At 45.5% G+C, this 26,027-nt stretch overlaps 1 protein-coding gene across 1 annotated transcript in view; it reads right to left on the minus strand.

Moving 5' to 3' along the window:
* Positions 1–26,027, minus strand: part of LOC141107610 (regulator of G-protein signaling 3-like) — a 163,086-nt gene that overhangs the window by 89,076 nt on the left and 47,983 nt on the right. Inside the window, exon 2 of the mRNA XM_073598465.1 lies at positions 4,836–5,276. Within this exon, the coding sequence (XP_073454566.1) occupies positions 4,836–5,276 (441 nt within the window). The remainder of the gene's footprint in view (positions 1–4,835; positions 5,277–26,027) is intronic.

The raw sequence follows: 26,027 nt of genomic DNA on the forward strand, positions 1-26,027 counted from the left end.
CCTTCTCAGTGGCTATAAAACATCTCCCCTCTATGCTGTGGACAAGATGATAGAGGGAGGTGTTCTGTAGTCCTTCTGTAGTGACCCCATGGCAGTGTTTCTCAATCTTTTTTCAGTCAGTACTCTCCCTTTCACACCAGAGTCCTCAGCCCCCTACTTCACATCAGAGACCTTGGAGCCCCCCTTTCACATTAGAGTTCTTGGCTCTGCTTTCACATCAGAGTCCTTAGCCCCTCCCTTATTTCACATCAGAGTCCTCAACCCCCACCCCTTTCACATTAGAGTTTCACATTAGAGTCCTTGGCCCCCCTCTATTCACATTAGAGTCCAAAGCACCCCCCTTTCACATTAGAGTCCTCGCCCCCTTACTATCAGAGTTCTTAGCCCCCCACCCTCTCACATTAGAATCCTCACCCCCTTTCACATTTAAAGTCCACGCCCCCCACTTTTACATCAGAGTTGTTAGCCCCCCCTCTTCACATTAGAGTCCTCAGCCCCCTTTTTCACACCAGAGTCTGCGGTTTCCCTTTTTTTTTTCACATCTTGCCGCCCCCCCCCCCCACACACACACATTAAAGTCCTCAGAGTCCCTGTTTCACATTGGAGTCCTCGCCTCACCCTTTAACATCAAAGTCCATCATCCCCCTGTTTCACATCAGAGTCATCAGTACCCCCTTCTTTCACATTCGAAACCTCAGCCCCCCCCCTCCTTTCACATGAAAGTCCTCAGCCCCACCCCCTCCTTTCACTTTAGAGTCCTCAGGCCCCCCCTTTCACATTAGTGTCTTCAGTCCCCCCCTCCTTTCACATCAGAGTCCTCAGCCCCCCACCCCCTCCTTTCACATCAGAGTCCTGACGCTCCTATGGAGGAGTGTCAGACACAAGTTTTATGGCTCACACTCAGGACCACACCCACCTGTCATCATGCAGGGTCATCACATTTCCAGCTCTCGACACCTCTCTGGCCATCGACAAGAATATCTTTGATATCCTCCTTCAGACTTCTTATGCAAACACGCGCTTTCACAAAGGTTCCTGTGTTTAATTTTAGGTTGTGTCTGCATTGCAAAAGTTCCCCTTTTACCTCTTCTGAACGCTGCATCTTCCACCAAGAGTATGGATATCATAAAGTACACGTACGATTAAGAAAGAACCGATTCCAAACTGAGACGCGATAGGACGAAGCATCCCTTGAAAAACCCTGGCAGCATATTGGCGCCCTTGCTAGCGACAACATAAAATACTGGTGATCCATAAAATATTCTATCAATACGCAATATTAAACATCATTGATCGGGTCAAAAAATTGAGCATGAACAATAAAAAAAGTAATAAAAAGTTGTGCATGATCAGTGGTCTCAGCAGTGGATGGACAAATCTGTTATCTTTAGTTGTAGAAAGATGTGCCCATCTCGAAGCCTCATTCACACTCTGCGATTTGTAATCACGGGTAGAATCGTCGCGATTCTGCCTGTAAGATCAAATCATGTGGCAATCGCTGCGAAACACGCACTTGGGTGCCATGATGTTTGGGCACCCCAAACACAATGCAATTCTGCCATGATCAGGATCCTGTGGGAATCACAACAAACCGCGCCTTTAACCCCTTGGCGTGGACAGTAAGCAAATTTGCGGCCTCTTGGTGGGTGGGCCTTAACGCCAAGCGGACGCATATTTGCGTACCAGAATGTAAATATAGTTCTGCCGAGAGGGCGCGCTCTGCAACAGTTGCCGGCAGCTAACAGAAAGCTCCCGATCATTACTTGCAATTGGGAGCTTTCCAATCATGTGACCGCTGTGATAGCCAACCACGGCGATCACATGATCATAAACCCCACCCCCTGGCATCTGAAACCCCTTAAAGGGCTGGGGGTTAAAAATCGCATGAAGCGTGTCACCCGAAAAGGAACTGGAAAAAACACAAAGGGAACAAATACGCATAGAGGAGGAAGAGGAGTAGTGCCTCATCGTTAGTGTCAGTGGGAGGAATAGTGCCCCATCATTGGTGTCAGTGAGAGAAATAGTGCCCCATCATTGGTTTCAGTGGGAGCAATAGTGTCCAATCGTTGGTATTGGTGGGAGAGATAGTGTCTCCTCATTGGTGTCAGTGGGAGCAATAGTGTCCAATGTTGGTATTAGTGGGAGGAATAGTGCCTCATCATTGGTGTCAGTGGAAGGCATGGTGCCTCATTGTTGGTGTCAATGGAAGGAATAGTGCCCCATTGTTGGTGTCAATGGGAGGAATAGTGCCCCATCATTGGTGTCAGTGGGAGGGCTAATGCCCCATCATTGGAATTAGTGGGAAGAATAATGCCCCATCATTGGTATTAGTGGGAGGAATAGTGCCCCATCATTGGTGGCGGAGAAAGAATTTATGCTTTATCATTGGTGTCAGTGGGAGGAATAATACCCCATTGTTGGTGTCAGTGGGAGGAATAGTGTCCCAAGGGCCAGATAATGGCAAGCAAAGGGCCACATCCGGTCTGCAGTATGGGATCCCACATGCATGGTATAGGACATAGTTACATTTCTCCAAACTTGGATCAATGTAACTATGTAAAGATATCCATACCTGCAATAGACAACAATGGGACTGCCGGCATGAGGATGCACCCAACACCTGTGCAGCCCCATACCCATAAAAAAAAACAAATCTGCATGGGGCACGCATGTAATCGCCCCATGTGAACAAGGCCTTATTGGTAATGGCACCCCAAGATCAGAAAGCAAGCTGCGCAGTGTTGCTAGCATGAAAATGCGCGCCATACACGCGGTTAAATAAACATGCATCGCGCACAAGGAGACTTGAGCTTCTTTGCTGCACGTAGGGCAGCCCATTAAAGTGAATGCGATACTGCACCCTCTCAAAGATTGATAGGAGAGCGCTTATTTCTAACCAGAAGCCTACGATTTTCATAACTGCTGGCCTGGGGGTGTGGCCCTGTCTGTGACAACTCTGGGGGTGTGGCCCTGTCTGTGACAACTCTGGGGGTGTGGCCCTGTCTGTGACAACTCTGGGGGTGGACCATGATGCATGATCCAGAAGTGTAATTTCCCAAAAATTAGGTTCTATGCAAATGATCAAGAGCAAGGGTAAGCCCAAGGCCAGATTGCTCGTGCGTAAAATGTTTACAAAACACAAAAGTTATACCTGCATGCGTCTCGTTTTACCATCAGACTCCTTTATCTCTTTTACTTTGTGTTATCAGAAATACATGTGTATTTTTTTCTTGCTTTTGTTTTTTTTACAGTTGAATCTGTTCTGCAACTTCTCCCAAACCTTCCTCATCCTTCTGCGGAGAAACAATGTCAGGATTGTGGTTGAACTGGAAAATATGCCACCAATCACCGCACCCATACCCATTGCTACCTCTGGACTCGCTAATATTGTATATGGCTTAAGACACCTGTGCTATTTCTGTCCTCAGCAATCAGTCTCTGTCAATCGTAAAATACACATAGGAGAAGTTATATCAGCAATATATGGACTTAGGGCATTCTTATTAAACGCACGTCTCTGTATTTTTTAGTCCTAATGTATACAGTATATACTGTATTCATGGTGTACTCTGAGAGAGTCAAAGTAAACAGAATAATATACGAGATGCTTATTACCATCATCCTCCAAGAGATACATAGACCTCCTCTATTTCCACCTGCAGGAGGAAGACAGTCTCATAGCCCCCTTCTATCTGTGTCACCCTGGAGGAGGACAGACTCATAGCTCCCTTCTGTGTCATCCTGCAGGAGGAGGACAGACTCATAGATCCCTTCTACACTATATTTTCAAAAGTATTGGGATGCCTGCCTTTACACGCATATGAATTTTAATGGCATCCCAGTCTTAGTCCGTAGGGTTCAATATTGAGTTGGTCCAAACTTTGCAGCTATAACAGCTTCAACTCTTCTGGGAAGACTGTCCACCAGGTTTAGGAATGTGTCCATGGGAATGTTTGACCATTCTTCCAGAATTGCATTTGTGAGGTCAGGCACTGATCTTGGACGAGAAGGCCTGGTTTCGCAGTCTCCGCTCTAATTCATCCCAAAGGTGTTCTATCGGCTTGAGATCAGGATTCTGTGCAAGCCAGTCAAGTTCCTCCACCCCAAACTCGCTCATCCATGTCTTTATGGTCCTTGCTTTGTGCACTGATCCAAATCATTTGGTGGAGGGGGGGATTATGGTGTGGGGTTGTTTTTCAGGGGTTGGGCTTGGCCTCTTAGTTCCAGTGAAGGGAACTCTTAAGGTGTCAGCATACCAAGACATTTTGGACAATTTCATCCTCCCCAACTTTATGGGTACAGTTTGGTGGTGGCCCCTTCCTGTTCCAACATGACTGCGCATCAGTGCACAAAGCAAGGTCCATAAAGACATGGATGAGTGAGTTAGGGGTGGAGGAACTTGACTGGCCTGCACAGTCCTGATCTCAACCTGATAGAACACCTTTGGGATGAATTAGAGCGGAGACTGAGAGACAGGCCATCACGTCCAATATCAGTGCCTGACCTCACAAATGCACTTCTGGAAGAATGGTCAAACATTCCCATAGACACCCTCCTAAACCTTGTGCACAGCCTGTCCAGAAGAGATGAAGCTGTTATAGCTGCAAAGGGTGGGCCAACTCAATATTGAACCCTACGGATTAAGACTGGGATGCCATTAAAGTTCATGTGCGTGTAAAGGTGAGTGTCCCAATACTTTTGGCAATATAGTGTAGCTGTGCCACTCGACAGGAGGAGGAGAGACTCATAGCTCCCTTCTGTCTGCGTCACCCTTTAGAGGAAAGGACTTTTGGTGTCTACTTCCTCCTCAAATAGCATAGCACCCCTAAACTTACCTTAAAGGATCCCATAAAAAATGAAAGGAGGTTTTGTTTTGCTGCTGAAACTTTTGCTGCCTTTCTCTTCTTCCTCATGGTCTTTGGTGACGGTAAGCTCCATCCACTGCTAGACTTGCCCTTTTCCCCTAAAGGCTCCTCCCTGCCTCCCGTGTCCAAATGGGATTCACTCCGTGTCCTCCACATGGATCCAGGCACCCCCAGAGTTCTTCCATCCGCCCCCTCCTCTTCATCGCTGTCACAAACCAAGTTACCGGCACTAAAGGAACGTTCCACCCGCACCTCCGGGATGGGTAAAGCGGGACCTTTTTGGGAGGATGGGTCTGGGTTGTCAGCAGGAGGGGCTCTTCGGATCGCTACACGTTTCCAATTTTGAGGGTTATCGGGAGAAAGGCAAGTGTCGCTGCCAGATTTGCGAAGTGGGTTAAACACATGGAGCATCTGTAGAGGAAGAAGAACAGATTGTTAAAATGATTTTGTAGTCATGAGATACACAAGACACTGTATAACTCTGTGTCTATGAGAAAGTAGAACACATGGGGCAGTTGGAGGTTATAATGAACCTAGCGTTGCCTCAAAAGTGTTTCTCAACCATTTTAACATGGAGAAAACCTTGAAATTACTTTCCAATCTTAGGGAATTCCTGGTAATAACTGCTGTATCTACAGCTCACAGTACTTTAGCATGATGGTCAACGCTTACAGGCATGGTCATTGAAAGGAATCCCCCTCTTACAGATGGCTAAAAAGATCATTGATGTCAGTGGTCACTTATCTGAGAGGTAAAAATTGTACATTGCTCAAGGAATTCCTAACCCTCTCTAAAAGGAACCCTTGGGTTCCACGCAACCCTTGTTTAAGAAAGGTCTAAGGCAGAGGTCTCAAACTGGCTGTTGCGAAACTACAAGTCCCATCATGTCTCTGCCTGTGAGAGTCATGCTTGTAATGATCAGCCTTGCCATGCCTCATGGGACTTGTAGTTTTGCAACAGCTGGAAGTCCACTACTTTGAAACCTCTGGTCTAAGGTGCCATCAGTGAAATCCAGGTACCCCGGTCCGGGTTGTACATGGATCCTTAACGTCTACCATGCTCAGATTAAGCCCCCTCCTGATGTCTAGTCCTACTCCTGTCATTCTGTTCCTAAGCAGTGGTGACTATACTTTATCTTTGGACCACAGAGAACTTCAAGGGACATTTCTTTACCTTCACAGTAGAGACACTTATCAGTCTCCGGAGCCGCACTCTGGGCCTATATGAATGGAGGCGCCCAAGGTTCACCCCCTAGAAGACATATTCTATTTGTATGATGTAAAGGGAAGTGCAGCGCTAAGAAATGAATTGGGTGATGAATACCATTAGTTCATATCATACAATGTTGGTACGTAGATTCAATAGGTATGCAATATCATAATTGGTAGGCATACTAAGTGATATACATTGTGAACATAACACTCGGATAATATTTTGTGACACACTGTTGGTTAGTGTTCTAAAAATGAGTCCGTGAAGAAATCCTAAAAATATATATATCTAACACCAGGAAGTGTGGAAAGGCGATATAGTGTTGATAGAAGGTCCACCACTGTTTTTAGAGGGGGGCTTACCGGAACGATTGGACACAGATGGGTATACACCCACTGTGTCGATCAGGCTTGTAAAGGTGAGGATCCTTGAAGATATCTAATATGAAGGCACTTATCAAGGTGACCCGGATGCTTTCAGCTCAGTCAAATCTAAGGAAGGTAAAGACTCCTCATTTGTTTCATCCAGCAGGTCACAGTCCACAAGTGGAGCCTTCCACACAGCACACTGATGTCTCTCTCACTGCTAGCAAACAGGTCCCTTATCCCCTATCACATGTCAGAGCCTTGGCAGGCAGTTATTGGTCTGGAATACGACAGCTGAATGAAAGGCTGAGGTTTAGTACCAGGACAGCCCATTAAAGTGAATGTGATACTGCACCCTCTCAAAGATTGATAGGAGAGCGCTTATTTCTACCCAGAAGCCTACAATTTCCATGACTGCTGGCCTGGGGGGTGTAGCCTTGTCTGTGACAACTCTGGGGATGTGGCCTTGTCTGTGACAACTCTGGGGATGTGGCCTTGTCTGTGACAACTCTGGGGATGTGGCCTTGTCTGTGACAACTCTGGGGATGTGGCCTTGTCTGTGACAACTCTGGGGATGTGGCCTTGTCTGTGACAACTCTGGGGATGTGGCCTTGTCTGTGACAACTCTGGGGATGTGGCCTTGTCTGTGACAACTCTGGGGATGTGGCCTTGTCTGTGACAACTCTGGGGATGTGGCCTTGTCTGTGACAACTCTGGGGGTGGACCATGATGCATGATATAGAAGTGATACAGAAAATGAGGTTCTATGCAAATGATCAAGAGCAAGGGTAAGCCCAAGGCCAGATTGCACGTGCGTAAAATGTTTAGAAAACACAAAAGTTAGTTATAGCTGTTCGTTATACCTGCATGCGTCTCGTTTTACCATCAGACTCCTTTATTTCTTTTACTTTGTGTTATCAGAAATACACATCTGTATTTTTTTTAACAGTTGAATCTGTTCTGTAACTTCTCCCCAACCTTCCTCATCCTTCTGCGGAGAAACAATGTCAGGATTGTGGTTGAACTGGAAAATATGCCACCAATCACCGCACCCATACCCATTCCTGCCTCTGGACTCGCCAACATTGTATATGGCTTAAGACACCTGTGCTATTTCTGTCCTCAGCAATCAGTCTCTGACAATCTTAAAATACACATAGGAGAAGTTACATCAGCAATATATGGACTTAGGGCATTCTCATTAAAACGCACATGTCTCTGTATTTTTTAGTCCTATTGTATACAGTATATACTGTATTTGTAGTGTAATCTGAGAAAGTCAAAGTAAACAGAATGATAATACCCCCATTACCTGTTCAGCAGCATGCACTGAATAAACAGAATCTCTGATAAACTGAGTAATATATGAGATGCTTATTACCATCATCCTCCAAGAAAGAGGTCCATAAAGACATGGATGAGCGAGTTTGGGTGGAGGAACTTGGACTGACCTGCACAGAGTCCTGACCTCAACCCGATAGAACACCTTTGAGATGAATTACAGCAGAGACTGCTAACCCAGGCCTTCTCATTCACATCAGTGCCTGACCTCACAAATGCACTTCTGGAAGAATGGTCAAACATTCCCATAGACACACTCCTAAACCTTGTGGACGGCCTTCCCAGAAGAGTTGAAGCTGTTATGGCTGCAAAGGGTGGGCCAACTCAATATTGAACCCTACGGACGAAGACTGGGGTGCCATTTCAAGTTCATGTGCGTGTAAAGGCAAGCGTCCCAATACTTTTGGTAATATAGTGTATGTGGCATCACGGCGTTAAAGACCGCCATACGCATGTTGCACACAGCAGTCTATTTACTGTAAGCTAATCAGATTGACATTATCTAGGAAAATTTGAGTGTTGCCTGTTATGAAATGGTCCCATCATATACGTCAACGGTAGAGTGTTTGCACACGCGCACCACAATGAAAAACACAAAACATGTCAAACAAAGCATTGCGGGTGGAGACAGCTAGCGGGATACAGGACAGGTGAGACTGACAGGTGTGTGGGGGCAATATACAGAAGGCACCTGTGTGGATATGGGAGGATGATGACAGCAATATAAAAGAGAAGGAAATGTTTCTTTGCATGTAAGGTGAAAAGCCAAGGGGACTTCCCTGTATTATAATGTCAGGAGCATGATACCGTAACATCTGATACTTATCCCTGATGATGGATGTGTTAACAGGGAGACAACAATGTATTTTAACAAAGTATATTATTTTAATATTGAAACATTTAGCCGTGGGTCACTTTTGCCATGATCCACGTTTTGCATTCGTTTTGCTGTTCCATATTTTGAAAATTTAATTTCATATCCATATTTTTAAAATGACTCTTTCACGTGATTATAAATGTAACCGGGATTATAAATCGTATTCCCTGCTAAATGCCCGTTCACACTAGCCGCACACTAAATCTTTCCATTTCAGTGTGCAGGCTAGTAGAGACCGTTGTGTACCGGCGGTGGGGGGCAATGACTTGTGTTGTCACTAGGGTTGCACCGATACTAGCATTGGTACCGGTGCCGATACCGAGTATTTGCACAAGTATCGGTACTCGTGCAAATGTCCCGGATACCTGAAACTGATACTTTCAGGCTCGGTTCTTTGAGCTGTCAGTGGGTCTCCCCCGTTGACAGCTGAAATGTTGAAGAAGTCCTAGATTTGGAGCTGTCAAAAAAAAAAAAAAAAGCAGCCGGCAATGTTTATTAACAATATCGCTTAACCGCTGAAACACTAAAATTAAAAGAAACACTGTTTCTTTTTGTATCTTTCTGTTTCTTCATCTGCAGATCAAAGGGATGAACAAATGTTCCTCTGTTTAACCCCTTATTAACGCTTAATTAAAACCTATTCTCCTCCATTTAATTATTATTTTCTTGCTTTTTTTTTTTTGTTCACGTCTATTTTATAAACAATAAACAATGAAAACTTTTTTTTGTTTGCTTTGTTAGTAAATATTTTTACACACATATATTAACATATATTTAGACATTTCACATTGAAAAAGCGCAAAATTAAAAAAAAAAAAAAAAATTGATTTCATTTGTAAATAACTTTTCAATGCTTTGTACCATTGCTGACAGCTGAAGTGAAAACAAAACAGTTGCGGTAGGTATCGGTAATTGGTATCGGCGAGTACTAAAAAAAAAAGTATTGGTACTCGTAAAAAAAAAAAATGGCATCGGTGCAATCCCCAGTTGTCACAGTACAAGAAACGGTTTACTTTCCTTTGTTTAACTTTATTAACAATTGCAAAGTTTAATTCACTCCTAGCAGAGCTGCTGTGCTAAAATGTACTGTGACCTCAAGTGAGCGCCAATGCATTCCGAAAATAAATGCAGCATGTCTGAGGTGTGGGCTAGTGCCCATTGAGTGCCAGGGGTGGGGACAGTGTCCTGTGTTGTTACAATGCAAGGTAGTTTACTTTTTTTTTCCTAAACTTTATTAAAAATTGTCTATGTGAAACTTAAATCATTACTATGCCCTGCAGCAGAGCTGTGGGCTAGTATCTACTCTACTGTGTGCCGGCGGTGGAAGGCAGTGCGTTGCATTAAAGATCCATAGAAAGTACAGGCCGGCAACTGGACAGCTTCTCCATAGAAAATATTTATTTAATCATTACAGCAATAACATCCTCCAAAGCTGACGCATTTCGTCCTTCATCAAAAGGCCAAAATGCGTCAGTTTTTGGATGATGTTATTGCTGTAATGCTTAAATAAATATTTGTCATGGGTATGCCGTTCCTTCAGAGCACTGTGCTGTTAACAGTGACTCCCGTGGGAGCAGTGGCGACTGGTGGATTTTCTTGTTGGGGGGGGGTGACAAACAATCACCCCCCCCGGGGAGCGGCACTATGGTTGGTCCAGCACTTACCTGGATAGGTAGATCCATATAGATGGGGGGTGTCATCCAGCGCAGCGGGGTCCGTGCATCGCCTCCAGGCTAACGGCTGTGGGGTCCGGGCAGCGGCCCCAGGCTAGCGGGTGCGGGTTGGGGCAGCAGCTCCAGGCTAGCGGGTGCGGGGTCAGGGCAGCGGCTCCAAGCTAGCGGGGTCTGGGCAGCAGCCCCAGGCTAGTGGCTGCGGGGTCCGGGCAGCAGCTCCAGGGTGGCGGGTCCTCTCTGGCTCCAGCGGCTTCCTTCCTGGCTCCACGTCAGGCGTCCAATAGGATCGTCTGACGTTTTGGCCAATGGAGAAACAGGTTTCACACCTGCTTCCTGATTGGCGGGGAGAAGATTTAGGGTGAAAATAGCAAAAATTCATTCGCCATCGTCACACAACTGGGTGGGATCAGGACGCAGTACTCTGCGCCCCGAGCCCACCCTTTTTTTTGAAGCCTATTAGAGCCTCTAGCTTTAATCATGTGCTGCAAACCCCCCCCCCCCCCCCTTCATAAGTATTCATGCGCCCGCGTCGGGGTCGGGAGCATGGATAGGGAGGGCGGCACCAGTGACATTATGAATGCTCCTCCATTCAAAGGACCAGAGCCCGCAAACCTGAAAGGAAGACCTGGTGAAGATGCAAGCCCTGTCAGCGTGACAGCACGCAGGTTTTAAGGCAAGTTTGACATATTGTGCTAGCAGACGATGTTAGCACATTGTAACATTGCCTGGCAGGAGGACATTTTATTTATTTATTTTTTTAACAAGTTTACTACAACTTTAAAAGGGGACCCTTAATCGCTTCCATACCCCGGCAATTCTAGCATTCCTCTTCTACATGTAAAAATCATCATTTTTTTTGCTAGGAAATTAATCAGAACCCCCAAACATTATACATATATTTTTTTGCGGAGACCCTAGAGAATAAAATGGCGGTCATTGCAATTTTTTTATGTCACACGGCATTTGCGCAGCTATTTTTCAAACAAGATTTTTTGGGAAAAATAACATTTTCATGAATTTTCATGAATTAAAAAAAAAAAAAAAAAGTAAAGTTTTATATATAAATTTTTTTTATATAAAGTGAAAGATGATGTTACGCAGAGTAAATAGATACCGAACATGTTACGCTTTGAAATTGCGCACACTCGTGGAATGGCGCCAAACTTCGGTAATTAAAAATCTCCATAGGCTACGCTTTAAAATATTTTTACACGATACCAGTTTAGAGTTAGAGGAGGTCTTGCGCTAGAATTATTGCCCTCGCTCTAACGTTCATGGTGATACCTCATATGTGTGGTTTGAACATAGTTTACTTATGCGGATGCGACTTATGAATGTGTACGTTTCTGCGTGCGAGCATGAGGGGACGGGGGTGCTTTAATTTTTTTAATTGTTTATTTTATTTCTTTTATTTTTACACTTTTCCTTAAATTTTTTATGTTTTTATCACTTTTATTCCTATTGCAAGGAATGTAAACAGCCCTTGTAATAGAGTCCTCTTTATAGAGCAACGTGGGGTCTACAAGACCCCACATCTCTCCTCTAGGCTGAAAAGCTTGAGAAAAAAAAAAGATCCCCAGGCTTTCCAGCCGAACACACGCCAGTGTTTACAACTGCCGGGACCTGACATGACATCATAACATCCCGCCTGACCTCCGAGAGTCATAGAGATGACCGGGGACCATCTGGTCCTTGGTCAGCTCTATGGTAAACTTCTGCCACTGGCGAATTCCTTCTCCGGATCACTGAACGCGTCCCCTTACGCCGTCTGTAAAAACAATGAAGCAGCTGATCTTCCGCTATGGATTGTTTTTTTTTACTGTGCAGGGAATTGCTGGCAGAAAAAGAAAAAAAATGTCTAAATGATGCCTGTAGCTGCAGGCATCATTCAGATAGCTCCACTGAAAGCTCAGGATGTCATTTGACATTAAGCGGTATGGATGTGGTTACTTTCAGTCACTTTTACGCTTGCCCCCTACTCCTGGTACCTCCATTTTTGTTAGTCTAGTGCCTGGGCCAATGTGCTGTTAATATTTTTAACTGAAAATGATTTTTTTAACCTCTAAAGTGTGTCCTTAAATGAAAAGTGCACTTTAAAAACAAAGTGCACCTACCATTTTTACCCCCTTCCCCTGATCTAACCTAATTCACCAACCCCCACCCTCTGCAGATGCATGCTCACCTCCATCTGAGTTGCAGTTCCATGATTTGTTCTCAACCAGTGCTGCAAGTTCTCTTGGCCACATCTGCACACTACAGCTCCATAGCATAACCAGAGCGCACTGGATGCAGATAAAATCACTTTAATAAATACGATAGACAAAATCACCCTTACAATGAAGTGACTTGGTCGAAGAAGAATGTCAGGTTACGTCAACAGATGGTGAAGCCCTTTCACTAGGATGTCGGCATTAGGAGAAGATGCAAGTCAAGATGGATACTCTGAGGTGGAAACTGGGAGAACCAAAATGAAGGAAACAAAAAAGTCCCAAGCTGGCGTAGAAATGGGGGCCGCGATTGTATCCTTAACCACTTGCCATCCAGGCCAATTCTGACATTTCTCTTCTACATGTAAAATTCATCATTTTTTGCTAGAAAATTACATAGAACCCCCTAAACATTACATATATTTTTTTTAGCAAAGACCCTAGAGAATACAATGACTGTCGTTGCAACCTTTCATCTCGCACGGTATTTGCGCAGAAATTTTTCGAACACATTTTTTCGGGGAAAAAACTGTTTCATGCTTTAAAAATAAAAAAAAAAAAAATTTAGCCCACTTTTTTTGCATAATGTGAAAGAGGAAGTTACGCTGAGTAAATAGATACCCAACATGTCACGCTTCAAAATTGTACATGCTAGCGGAGTGGCGCCAACTTCAGTACTTAAAAATCCCCATAGGTGAAATTTTATCTGTATCTTTAGCCACCCATAAGAACAATCAAGCAGTGGAACAGCCGCTATGATCGTTCTTATGGTGTAGGGAATCGCCGGCTGAAAAAGATATCTGAATGATGCCAGTAGCTGCAGGCATCATTCAGATATTCCCGTTCAAAACCCAGGAGGTCATATGACGTACCTTGGGTGGGAAGTGATTAAAGTGATTCTAAACACACACTGTTTAATTTATATTGTCCCTTTTATTTCTGTATTTGGATGATGGCACTGTAATTTTAATTAAAAAAAAAAACATCTAAGTACCTTTTTCCTAATCAATATACTGCTCTCACATGACTCAGCTCTTTCCCAGGCTGTCTGCAGGGATACATAAGCAGGAGGAGCTTCAAGTCCTCTGCTGCTTGTCACATTTTCAAAATATATAAAAAAACAAACAAAAAAAAAACAGCCTTTGGAATACAGAGTAAAAATACATATATACGGTTTTAAATCGTCATGCAAATATGTATTTGAAATCAAATCTTTATTATTTATTTGGAAATAACTTGGTGTGGGTGAATTTGTGCCAGTCACAGGCTGTGTCACGCCCCTCCAGCCTCTGTCTTCGAGTAAGAGGGAGGTGAAGCCTCCATTAATCTACATGTGATATCCTGCCCCCATTATGTTTAGCTGGTTAGTGGGCATGGAGGAGGAGGGAGTGGGCTGTCATTTACCATTGTGGTATAGTCACATGGGCTGCTCAGATGTGATAGGGAGGAAATGCTCAGGGTAGAAACTCACTGAAAACTGAGCATGTGCAGAGCTGCCAACACTGCTCTGCAAAATCCCTAGCTGAATTGGGGACATGGACAGAAGGGGGAGATAGAGAGCAGCAGGATCAACCAGGTTTTTTGCAGAATACAGAAAACGAATCTCATAGTGACTGAGTGAGTATGAATGGCATGTAATACATCATTTATTGATAGCTTTTATGATGGGAGTTTAGTGACACTTTAACCCTTGCAGTGTGGGTACAGCCCCACTGCAAGTGAGGATTTTCAAGTTTCTTGGAGTTTGGCTTTAAGGATTCTTTGTATTGTTATTCTCCATAAGGCACAATACAGCACATATGCCATTAAAGGGGTTGAAAAGGCAATTAAAAAAAATTAAATAAATAGCAAACGTTATACTTACCTCCACTGTGCAGCTCGTTTTGCACAGAGTGGCCCCGAACCTGGTCTTCTGGGGTCCCTCGGCGGCTGTCTCAGCGCCTCCCCGCAAGAACTAAACACCTTCATGCAAGCTCCCTTAGTTCTTGTGGGCGCTATAGCCGCTCACTGTATCACGAGCCAATGGCTGCGCTGCTTTCAATACATCCACTGTAGCCAATCAACGGCCAGGCTGAGCGGCAAAGAGGACATTGGGGGTGAGCTCAGCAGGTGAACGGGCTCAGGTAAGTAAAACGGGGGGGCGGTATTGTCGGATGTTTTTTCACCTTCATGCATAGGATGCGTGAAGGTGAAAAATGTGAACCTTTACAACCCCTTTAACTACAAGAGGCTCCTCGGAGTGAAGGAGAGAGGTACTTAAAGCCTTACATAGACTGAAAAGGACTGTAAAATGGCAGCAAAACAGCATGGATGTTCAACCTTTTGACCTTCCTGGGCCAGATTGGAAGAGGAAGAATGGTCTTGGGCCACGCTTAACCACTTCAGCCCCGGAAGGATTTACCCCCTTCCTGACCAGAGCGTTTTTTGCAATTCGGCACTGCGTCGCTTTAACTGACAATTGCGCGGTCGTGCGACGTGGCTCCCAAACAAAATTGACGTCCTTTTTTTCCCACAAATAGAGCTTTCTTTTGGTGGTATTTTATCGCCTCTGCGATTTTTATTTTTTGCGCTATAAACAAAATAAGAGCGACAATTTTGAAAAAAACGCATTATTTTTTACATTTTGCTATAATAAATATCCCCCAAAAATATATAAAAAAAACATTTTTTTTCTTCAGTTTAGGCCGATCGTATTCTTCTACATATTTTTGGTAAAAAAAATCGCAATAAGCGTTTATTAATTGGTTTGCGCAAACGTTATAGTGTTTACTAAATAGGGGATAGTTTTATGGCATTTTTATTAATAATTTTTTTTTTACTAGTAATGGCGGCGATCAGCGATTTTTATTGTGACTGCGATGTTATGGCGGACATGTCGGACATTTTTGACACATTTTTGGGACCATTGTCATTTATACAGCGATCAGTGCGATTAAAAATGCACTGATTACTGTGTAAATGACACTGGCAGTGAAGGGGTTAACCACTAGGGGGCGGGGAGGGGTTAAGTGTGTCCTAGGGAGTGATTACTAACTGTAGGGGGATGGGCTGTGTGGGTGACGTCACTGATCTCTGCTCCGATGACAGGGAGCAGAGATCGAGTGACACTTGTCACTAGGCAGAACGGGGAGATGCTGTTTACAACGGCATCTCCCCGTTCATCCGCTCCGTGAGGCGATCGCGGGTATCCCCGCGGCGATCGAGTCCGCGGGACCCGCGACCCGACTCACGGAGCTCCCGGCCGGCGCACGCGCGCGCCGCCGGCGGTGCGCACGCACGGGCACGGCGGGAAATTCAAATGGACGTACAGGTACGCCCATTTGCCCAGCCGTGCCGCTCTGCCGACGTACATCGGCGTGCGCCGGTCGGCAAGCGGTTAAAGTACACTAACAAGAAGGAGAAGCTGATGAGCAGACAAAGTCAGGCAGATCACAAGTTAATGATCACTGATATAGATAAAGTACCTAAGTTATAAAACTTCATATTTATTTTTAATATTTTATCATAAAAGAGGACAACATAAAACTAGTGCGATATTTGACAAACAAGACGCATCAATATCTGGTTGGATGGATGGAGTAGCAATTCTCAATGAATTCTCAAGGTGCTCTTTAGATATTTTGGTTCTAATTTTGCCCTTCGTGTGCCTCATTCTTGAGATAACAGTTGCGCACAAATACACTGTAGGTGCTGCCGAAAACCGATGACATGAATAAGGTGTGATTGTAAGAGTGGGATATTTTTCTTTGGGATGATAAAACATATAAAAGTCCAGTAAAGAGATACTGTAAAATTTTTCTTTGGTCGCATGTGTTCACTAAGTTAGTGTTGGGCCGCATTCATAGCCATCGTGGGCTGCAAGTTGGACACCCCTGTTCTAGAGCATCAGGGAAATGGTACCTAAAGAGGAAAAGTGGGAGAGAGACACACACACAATTTAGATCAGCATTTCTCAACCAGGGTTCCAAGAGGACGGTACAATGGTGGTTAGTGAGAAGAATGTCCATTTTGTTAGTAATCATTGGGAGAGCGATCCAATTATTATTAATATTATACAGGATTTACTGTATATAGCGCCAACAGTTACAATGGTGGTCAGTGGGAAAAATTTCCCTTACATTGGTGATCGCATGGAGAGAGACACCATTACACTGGTGGTCAGCGGGAAAAATGTTCCTTATATTAGTGATCATTGGGAAAAGGACCCCATTACATTGGTGGTCAGTGGGAGGAACGCCCCCTTTCATTAGTGAACACTGGGACAGGTTCCACATTACACTGGTGGTCAGTGAGAGGAATGCCCCTTACATTAGCAATCATTGGGATAAGGAACCCATTACACTGGTGGTCAGTGTGAAGAATGCTCCTTATATTAGTGATCATTGGGAGAAGGACCCCATTACATTAGTGGTCAGTGGGAGGAATGTCCCTTTCATTAGTGATCATTGGGAGAGGCACTACATTACACTGGTGGTCAGTGAGAGGAGTGCCCCTTGCATTACCGATCATTGGAAGAAGGAACCCATTACACTGGTGGTCAGAGAAAAGAATATTGTTTCTATTTGGGATCATTGAGAGAGAGAGACACACCATTACATTGGTGGCCATTGGGATCAATGTCCCTACATTGCTGGTCAGTAAGAAGAATTCTGCCTGGCTAAACAAAAGTAGTGACCATTGGTGACAGTGGTTACGTATCCAAGAGGCAGAATTTGGGCATTTCGCAAGGGACCCTAGTAACCTCTTTAGTAACCCTAGGGTTTCATTGAACCGTGGTTGGAAAAGGCTGCCATAATATGTAATGTTAACTGTGCCAGAATGCAAAACAAAGCTTGCATGAACAAAGTTAAGTAGCTGTGATATCACCTACAACGGGTTAAGTACCACAATACAACAATGGAATAAGCTAACAGATTGAATCCTGGTGAAAAGACGAAGGTGGGAAGACACCCAACATTTTGGGAGTGAAAAACAAAAACCCTTTCTCAAGAACCTTTGAGTTTAATACCTTGGAGTTAGAGGTCTGTAGTAAGCATGCAGCAAACCAAAACCGTAAAAAGGTCAGGGATTCCTCATTTCTATACTTGGTACAGGTCAACGTTCCAGAAGGCATTGAAGCTTCTGAATTGGACTTGAAGCTGCTGGATTCACATCAAAGTATTAAAGCTGGTAGATTTGAAATAAAAGTATTGAGACTGTTGGTTTGACAATGAAGTAATAAAGCTGCTCGATTGGCATTGAAGAACTGAAGCTGTTGGATTGGCATTGAAGAACTGAAGCTGCTGGATTGGTACTGAAGAACTGAAGCTGCTGGATTGGTATTGAAGTAATAAAGATGGTGGATTGGAAATACAGTATCAAGGATGCTGCATTAGCATTGACTTAATAAAGCTGGTGGATTGGAAATATAATATTGAAGCTGCTGGACTAGCATTGAAGTATTGAAGCTGCTGGACTGGTATTGAGACTGTTGGTTTGACAATGAAGTAATAAAGCTGCTGGATTGGCATTGAAGAATTGAAGCTGCTGGATTGGCATTGAGGAACTGAAGCTGCTGGATTGGCATTGAGGAACTGAAGCTGCTGGATTGGCATTGAGGAACTGAAGCTGCTGGATTGGCATTGAGGAACTGAAGCTGCTGGATTGCCATTAAAGAACTAAAGCTGCTGGATTTGCATTGAAGAACTAAAGCTGCTGGATTGGCATTGAAGAATTGAAGCTGCTGGATTGGCTTTGAGGAACTGAAGCTGGTGAATTGCCATTGAAGAACTGAAGCTGCCTTACAACGCAAGATGCCCTTCTTGAGATCCAGACACGACTCCAAACCTTCTTTAAGGAAAATGTAGGCTCCGTGTCCTCGCCCATCTCTCTTTGGGAGGCCCATAAGGCTACCATGAGAGGCAACTGGCATCCTCCCGCAAACGCCACAAAGAAAAGCGGACCCGGGAACTTACAGTTCTTTTGGCCTCCGCGGATGCGGAGTGGAAATCCCACCCCTCACTAGCAAACAGGAAAGCTAGGGACACCCTAGCAGCCGAATTAGACTTGTTGGCCTCCGACCAAGCCGAAAAGGCCCTGCGGTGGACTAAACATAAATTTTATTCCTGCGCAAATAAACCGGGCGCAATGCTGGCTAAAAAACTCAACGCTACATCTCATAGCCATAAGCCAATCCGCCTTCGGACTGCCAACGGAGACCTCACTTCGGATCCGAGCAAAGTCACTGCGGCCCTGGCAGACTTCCTAGCCTCGCTTTATAGCAAACCTTCCCCCTTCCCTCTCAATCTCGCGGACGACTTCTTCCGTGATCTTCATCTACCGCCTCTCTCCTCAGCAGCCTGTGCGACTCTTAACGCTGACATTACTGAACTGGAGGTGGCTCAGGCCATCAAGGGTATTCGTGTTTCAAAAGCCCCGGGCCCAGATGGCTTCACCGGACTATACTATCGCAAACTCTCTCCCCTCTTGCTCCCCCACCTGACGGCCTACTTCAACAGCATGAAACAAGGTGCGCTGCCCTCCTCGGACTCTTTACGAGCTCATATCTCTATGATTCCTAAGACCACGGAGGAGGCTCACGAACCCCAGGCGTTTCGCCCAATTTCCCTATTAAATGAGGATGTGAAACTTTTGGGGAAAATCCTGTGTTTTCGCATTAACAAATATCTGCGCTCCTTGGTTCACAGAGACCAGGTGGGCTTTGTACCTGGCCGTCAGGCGGGGGACAATGTCCGGAAGGTTGTCCACTTAATCACCCTATTACAACAACGCAAAATCCCAGGCTTTCTTCTCTCTCTTGACATATATAAAGCTTTCGATACCCTCTCATGGGACTATCTACGCTACGTGCTACAACGTTGGGGCTTTGGCGACTCGATTCTGTCATGGTTGTCGGCCCTTTATTCAACCCCCTCTGCCTCCGTTCGTTATGCTGGTTGCCTCTCGCCCTCTTTTCCTATCTCCAGGGGAACGAGGCAGGGCTGCCCGCTATCCCCAGTCCTCTTTGTGCTTGCCCTCGAGCCGCTAGCAATTGCCCTTAGGGCAGACCCTAATATCACAGGCATCCCTTATGCAGGTGACAACTATAAATTGAATATGTTCGCTGATGATGCCCTCTTGACCCTCACCAATCCCATCACCACCCTACCAAATCTCCAGGCCCTTCTAACATGCTTTTCAACCATCTCCGGCCTCCGTATTAACCCACACAAAACTACCGCCCTGAATGTAACTCTCCCAGACCCCCTAATCTTACACCTCCAATCTTCCTTTCCTTACCGCTGGGCAAGCTCTTCCCTAGACTATCTGGGCGTCAAGCTGACCCCCTCTTACGCTTCCCTTTTCTCCGCCAACTACTACCCACTCTTACGTACAATTACTACTCTCATGTCATCTTGGCGGTTCCCCTCCTTATCCTGGATCGGACGTATCCATGCGGTCAAGATGACCATCCTTCCGAAGATTCTTTATTTTTTCCGAACCCTTCCTGTCCAGGTCCCTGCCTTCTACCTGAGGCTGCTTCAGAACAGACTTCTCGCCTTTATCTGGGCACATAAACGCCCCAGGGTTTCCCGCTCTACGCTCTATGCTCCTAGGTTACGGGGTGGGCTGGGCGTTCCGGACGTTGCAAAATATTACCAAGCAGCCCAAATTTCCCAATGCTCCACGCCACTTCTGATATCCCCTTATGGGTTCTCCTGGAAGTACCCAATTGCGCGCCTGTCCCCATCTCCGCACTATTGTGGCTACCCCCTAAAATGCGACCACCTTCTGCCAGCCCCCTTATGATACACAGTCTGAAATTATGGGACTCGATACGATACTCGGGCAAGCTTATGTCCCCATTTTTACCGCTGCTTCCCCTCTTGAATAACCCTATGTTTCCACCTGGCCTAGAACAACCCCACATCTTCTCATGGTGGCCCACCCATGGGGTTTTTCCTGGTTCGCCACTTTCTTCATACCCGTGCCTTCCCCACAAGGTCCTCGTTTCGAGAGACCCATGAAGCTCCACCTGCCGAACTCTTCCGTTATATCCAACTACGACATTGGATAATATCCCTTTGACGCCTGGGCTCCTTTCCGTACCAAATGACTGCCTTTGAGCACTTCTGCCAACATTGCCCAGGTGCTCGTGGCACCATTTCCATGATATACTCCTTACTAACTGCCGGCAACAATTCCACTACCCTTTCCTATACGCTAAAATGGGAACGCGACCTATCTCCCATAGATCTCGCAGATTGGAGTAAGGCCTGGTCCAGCATAGCAAAATGCTCCTTTAACACTGCCACGTTGGAGGCGGCCTATAAGGTCCTCCTGCGCTGGTATTGGGTTCCAGCCCGTATCGCCAAATCAAACCCATTATACAACGACAGATGCTTTAGGGGTTGCGGTCAACGAGGAGATGAACTGCACACGTGATGGTCCTGCCCCCGTCTTATAGGCTTCTGGTCAAGGGTCTTTGGTCTACTTTCCTCCCTATTTCATGCTCCCTTCCGCAAAGACCCCAAATTTGCATTACTCCATTGCCCGCTCCCGGGCCTCTTTTCTCATCAACAAAAACTAGCTACATACCTGTTTATTGCCGCCAAACGAACAATAGCGAGGGCTTGGAAAAAACCCTCTGTCTCATTTGCAGAGGTGAAGAATTCCTTGACGACCCTCATGATCCACGAAAAAATGTCCAGCATCCTCCATGACTCCCATGCTAAATTCCTTAAGGTATGGGCCCCGTGGTGGTCCTACACACTCCCCAATCTAAATCCGACTAGTCTAGGTCTGTAGATCCAACTTGACCTAGACTCCAGCCTGAGGGACCTCTTTTTCCCCCTCCCATCCAGTCTTTTTCTGGGCCTCTCGTCCGCCGCTTTCTGTTCTATTCATGTATCTCTTCCTCCTTCCCCCTCTGTTGTTGTACATGTGTTCTTTTTCTCCCTGCTTTCCCCCTTTTTTTTTTTTTCTCTTTTCTTCTCTCTTCTTTCCTCCCTTCTCATGCTTGTTTGTCTCCCCCTACCCTGTTTTGCGGACAACTCCACTCACTTTTGTCCGCCTTAGCCCCTAGGCCTTACGGCTTGGGCATAGCGCACTGACCGCCGGCCCTGGCTGACGGGTCAATGTCAGATTGATATAATGCACTTAAAAATGTTCATTATGTGCTTTCATGAAAACCTTTTTCTTATGTTTCTGTACATATCCCCTGCGTGGGAACTCATTATCTGGGGTTTTCCCCCTTTTTTTTTTTATATTTCAATAAAAAACATTGTACCAGGAAGAACTGAAGCTGCTGGATTGCCATTGAAGTATTAATGTCGGTGGATTGGAAATACAGTATTGAAGCTGCTGGATTGGCATTGAAGAACTGAAGCTGTTGGATGGGCACTGAGGAACTGAAGCTGTTGGATGGGCACTGAGGAACTGAAGCTGCTGGATTGGCATTGAATAATTGAAGATATTTGACCAGCTTTGAGACTGCTTGATTAGCACTGAAGTAATAAAGCTAGTGAATTGGACATACAGCATTGAAGCTGCTGGACTGGCATGGAGGCTGCTGGATTGGCATTGAAGTAATAAGGTTGGTGGATTGGAAATACAGTATTGAGGCTGCTGGTTTAGCATTGAAATAATACAGTTAGTGTTTTGGAAATATAGTATTGAAGCTGCTGGATTAGCATTGAGGCTGCTGGATTAGCATTAAACTAGTAAAGCTGGTGAATTGGAAATACAGTATTGAAGCTGCTAGTTTGGCATTGAAGAATTGAAGCTGCCAGACTGGCATTAAAGCTACTGGATTGGCCCGGAAGTATCGAAGCTTCTGGATGGACAGCCAGGCAGCTTGAACTTTCAGAGTGGCCACATTCCTCTTTTCAGTAAACCATGAGCATACAGTAGCTATATTAAGGTTTTTCTGAGAAATGTTCTAGAATGCCAGAAGCTGTGTAAGAGTGGCACCATTGATTACCGTCACCTTTGAAGACCCGCTGTTGCTCAATAGCACCTTAGGTCTTCATCTGTCACACAGCCAGAGAAAAAAAAGCATAAGATCAGAGCCGCCTTTAAGTCCTATGAGAAGAGAACTTTCACAAAGTATGTGAAATCCTTTCAACACTGCACACTGTTTACCAAAATATACCCTAAAAGAAGATTCCTTGTCCGGCCTGGCCTCAGTTCTGCTAATTAAAGGTTTACGGGGGCCAGAAAGACGGTAATTCAACCCGTCCAAAGCTACAATCAAGTGAACAAATGCATTCACCTCCCTCCTGGAAGGAATGTCCGAGTCCTTAAAAAACTTTTCCTTTCCCTACCCAGGACTGACACCGCAGAATGTGTAATCCACCAGCCGCTTTTCATGTGAACACGGCTACCAGTGAAGGGAGAACTTTGCCTTTTTTTTTTTTTTTTAAACAATCCCAAATGTTTATTTTAAAGCTGGACTCCGAGCACAAACTTTCATAAACACATTCCCCCAGTAACCACGAGGGCACCAAATGCATTTACAAACCATGATGTTACCTTATAAAAGTGGCGGTGATGTCATCACTGTGCTGCAAGTAGCCTGTGCAGAGATGAGGGGCTCAGTAGGCTCCACCCACTACAGGCTACCTGCAGAAAACTACAGGAGGGGGCGGAGACGAGACCAGTCACCCTGCACAAGGAGAGAGAGCAGCAGTGACAGGTCTTGCCCCTGCAGAGAGGTAACGTTTCACACTGGATTACTGCACAGATCTGGAAAAGATACACAAAGCACACCAAGATTCAAGGACAAATACACATTTGAATGGATTCAATCGTTCAAGGACTTAATCATCCCATTGAAATCTGGCAAACACTGGTGATGAAATCACACCTGCACGTGCGGTATTGTGCGCTACAAACAAAGCACATGCACCATACTGCGTAGTATATCCCTGGTGCATTGCCATTTATTTTGCACACATATACAATGCAAACAAACACACCTGTCCTTCGCTGCATCACAACGCACAGATGTGCATGCACTGTACAGTGGGGGCCAGCACGTTTCCCAAAATAAAGACAGCACAGCAGACACTGCCTGCTTTTAGGCTTAGTTTGTCTGACTGAAACAACAGAATGGATTGCCCAATAAGAGATGAGCCACTGCTATGATTATTTCTGTGTGCAAAGCTCAGCTTGAGTTTCTGAGCTCTGTAAACAGGCAAAGCTGAGAAAGACACGTAGCTTAAAAAAAAAAAAAAAAAAAAAAAAAAAGAGCCCAAATCGCCACCTAATGGTTACAATAGAGAATACATTATATTAATATGCAACATTTTTTATTTTTAAAGAAAAAAACAAAACTTTATTTGGTCTAAATGGTAATAAATATTAAATTCCCCTTTAAAGGGACCTACTAATCAAAGTATCATATGAGGATATGAAATACTGTAATTTAATTACGGACCAGCATGCAAGCAAAGTGTGACGGTCTCACCAAAATCTTTTTTTTAAAAAGTATAAATAAATAAAAATCTGGACAATTTATTATAGCTTCAAATTTTCCAAATTGACTGACAAGTACCCTTAAAGTGGACCATTCAGCAACTTTACAGATCTGTATGAATACATTCTTGACAAGGAAAATAAACCTCTATTGTCCCAATCAGTGGCTTCACTTAGGTCTTAGGCTGAGGTGATGTAATCAGTCTTCTGCATGAAAGAGAAGGCATTTCTTCAGTCCCCCCCCCCCCCAAGTGTTCAGACTGTACACTTGTAGAAAGTCATCAGGTGGGAGGATGCAGTAGGGCCTGAGATGATGTCATCAGTCTACTGCAGGCAGGATGAAGCATTTCCTTGGTCTCCTCTCCCCCAGGGAAAAGACTGTTTTTGTAAGGCTGTAGCAAGTCACAAGGTGGGAGGCTTTAGCAGGGGCTGAGAATATGTCTTCAGTCTGGTGCAGGCAGGAGGAAGCATTTACTCAGTCTCATCTCCCCAGGGATCAGACTGTACATGGTAACCTTGTCGGAAGTCACAAGGTGATTGGTTGCAATAGGGGCTGAGATGATGTGATTAGTCTGCTGCAGGCAGAAGCAAGCATTAACTCAGTCTCCTCTCCCCAGTGATCATACTGTACCCTGTAACCTTGTAGAAGGTCACAAGGAGAGTGGTTGCAGTAGATGCTGAGATGATGTCATCAGTTTGCAGAAGGCAGGAGACTAATATTTCCTCAGTCTCCTCTCCCCAGGGATCAGACTGTAGATTGTAACCTTGTAGGTAGTCACAAGGTGAGAGGATGCAGTAGGGGCTGAGATTATGTCATCAGTCTGCAGTAGGCAGGAGAAAATATTTCCTTAGTCTCCTTTTTCCAAATGATCAGACTATATACACTTGTAAGAAGTCACCAGGTGGGAAAATGCAGTAGGGCCTGAGATGATGTCATCAGTCTACTGCAGGCAGGAGGAAGCATTTCCTTGGTCTCTTCTCCCCCAGGGAAAAGACTGTATATCGTAACGCTGGAGAAAGTCAAGAGGTGAGAGGCTTTAGTAGGGGCTGAGAATATGTCTTTAGTCTGGTGCAGGCAGGACGACGCATTTGCTCAGTCTCCTCTCCCTCAGGGATCAGATTGTACAATGTAATCGTGTAGGAAGTCCCAAGGTGTTTGCAGTAGGGACTGAGATAATGTCATCAATCTGCTACAGGCAGGAGTAAGCATTTCCTCAGTATCCTTCCCCTGGTGATCAAACTGTACACTTGTAAGAAGTCATCAGGTGGGAGGATGCAGTAAGGGCTGAGATGATGTCATCAGTCTACTGCAGGCAGGAGGAAGCATTGCCTTGATCTTCTCTCTTATCCCCCAGGGATAAGACTGTACATTGTAACTTTGTAGCAAGTCACAAGAATTATGTCATTGCTGAACCAGCTTCCCAGTTCAGAAAGTAGACGGTTGGCCGAAGCCTGGACAGCGGTGGCTCTATCCTTCTACAGAGAATAGCAGATGACGGCATTGTCAGGGGGAGTACTGGGATCTCTATGAGAAGTAATAAATACAGGGCCGCTGATAAGGCAGTACAGCCAGCCCTCCTGTACTGGGCCCGGGCCCCATCAGTTCAAAAGTGAGCCCAGGCACCCGCCGAGTTGGAGGGCCCAGGCACCCACCGAGTAGGAGGGCCCAGGCACCCACCGAGTAGGAGGGCCCAGGCACCCGCTGAGTAGGTGGGCCAGCTGTACTGTCTTATTGCAGACACCGATCCTCTTCTGCCTCCCCCTGCAGTGCTGCCAGCTTCTCCTCCTCTTTCTCCCTCCGGCTGCACTGCAGGAGGTTCTAGTACATGCGGCGCTTCCACCTGCTGTCTGGGCCCCCCAGTGTGCCCCTTTCCCTCGCAGCGCTGCTGGCTTCCCTCCTCTCCTCTCCCTCGCAGCGCTGCTGGCTTCCCTCCTCTCCTTCGCAGCGCTGCGGGCTTCCCTCCTTTCCCTCGCAGCGCTGCAGGCTTCCCTCCTTTCCCTCGCAGCGCTGCGGGCTTCCCTCCTTTCCC

This window comes from Aquarana catesbeiana, linkage group LG09, assembly GCF_042186555.1.
Source record: "Aquarana catesbeiana isolate 2022-GZ linkage group LG09, ASM4218655v1, whole genome shotgun sequence".
NCBI classification, from domain to species: Eukaryota; Metazoa; Chordata; class Amphibia; order Anura; family Ranidae; genus Aquarana; species Aquarana catesbeiana.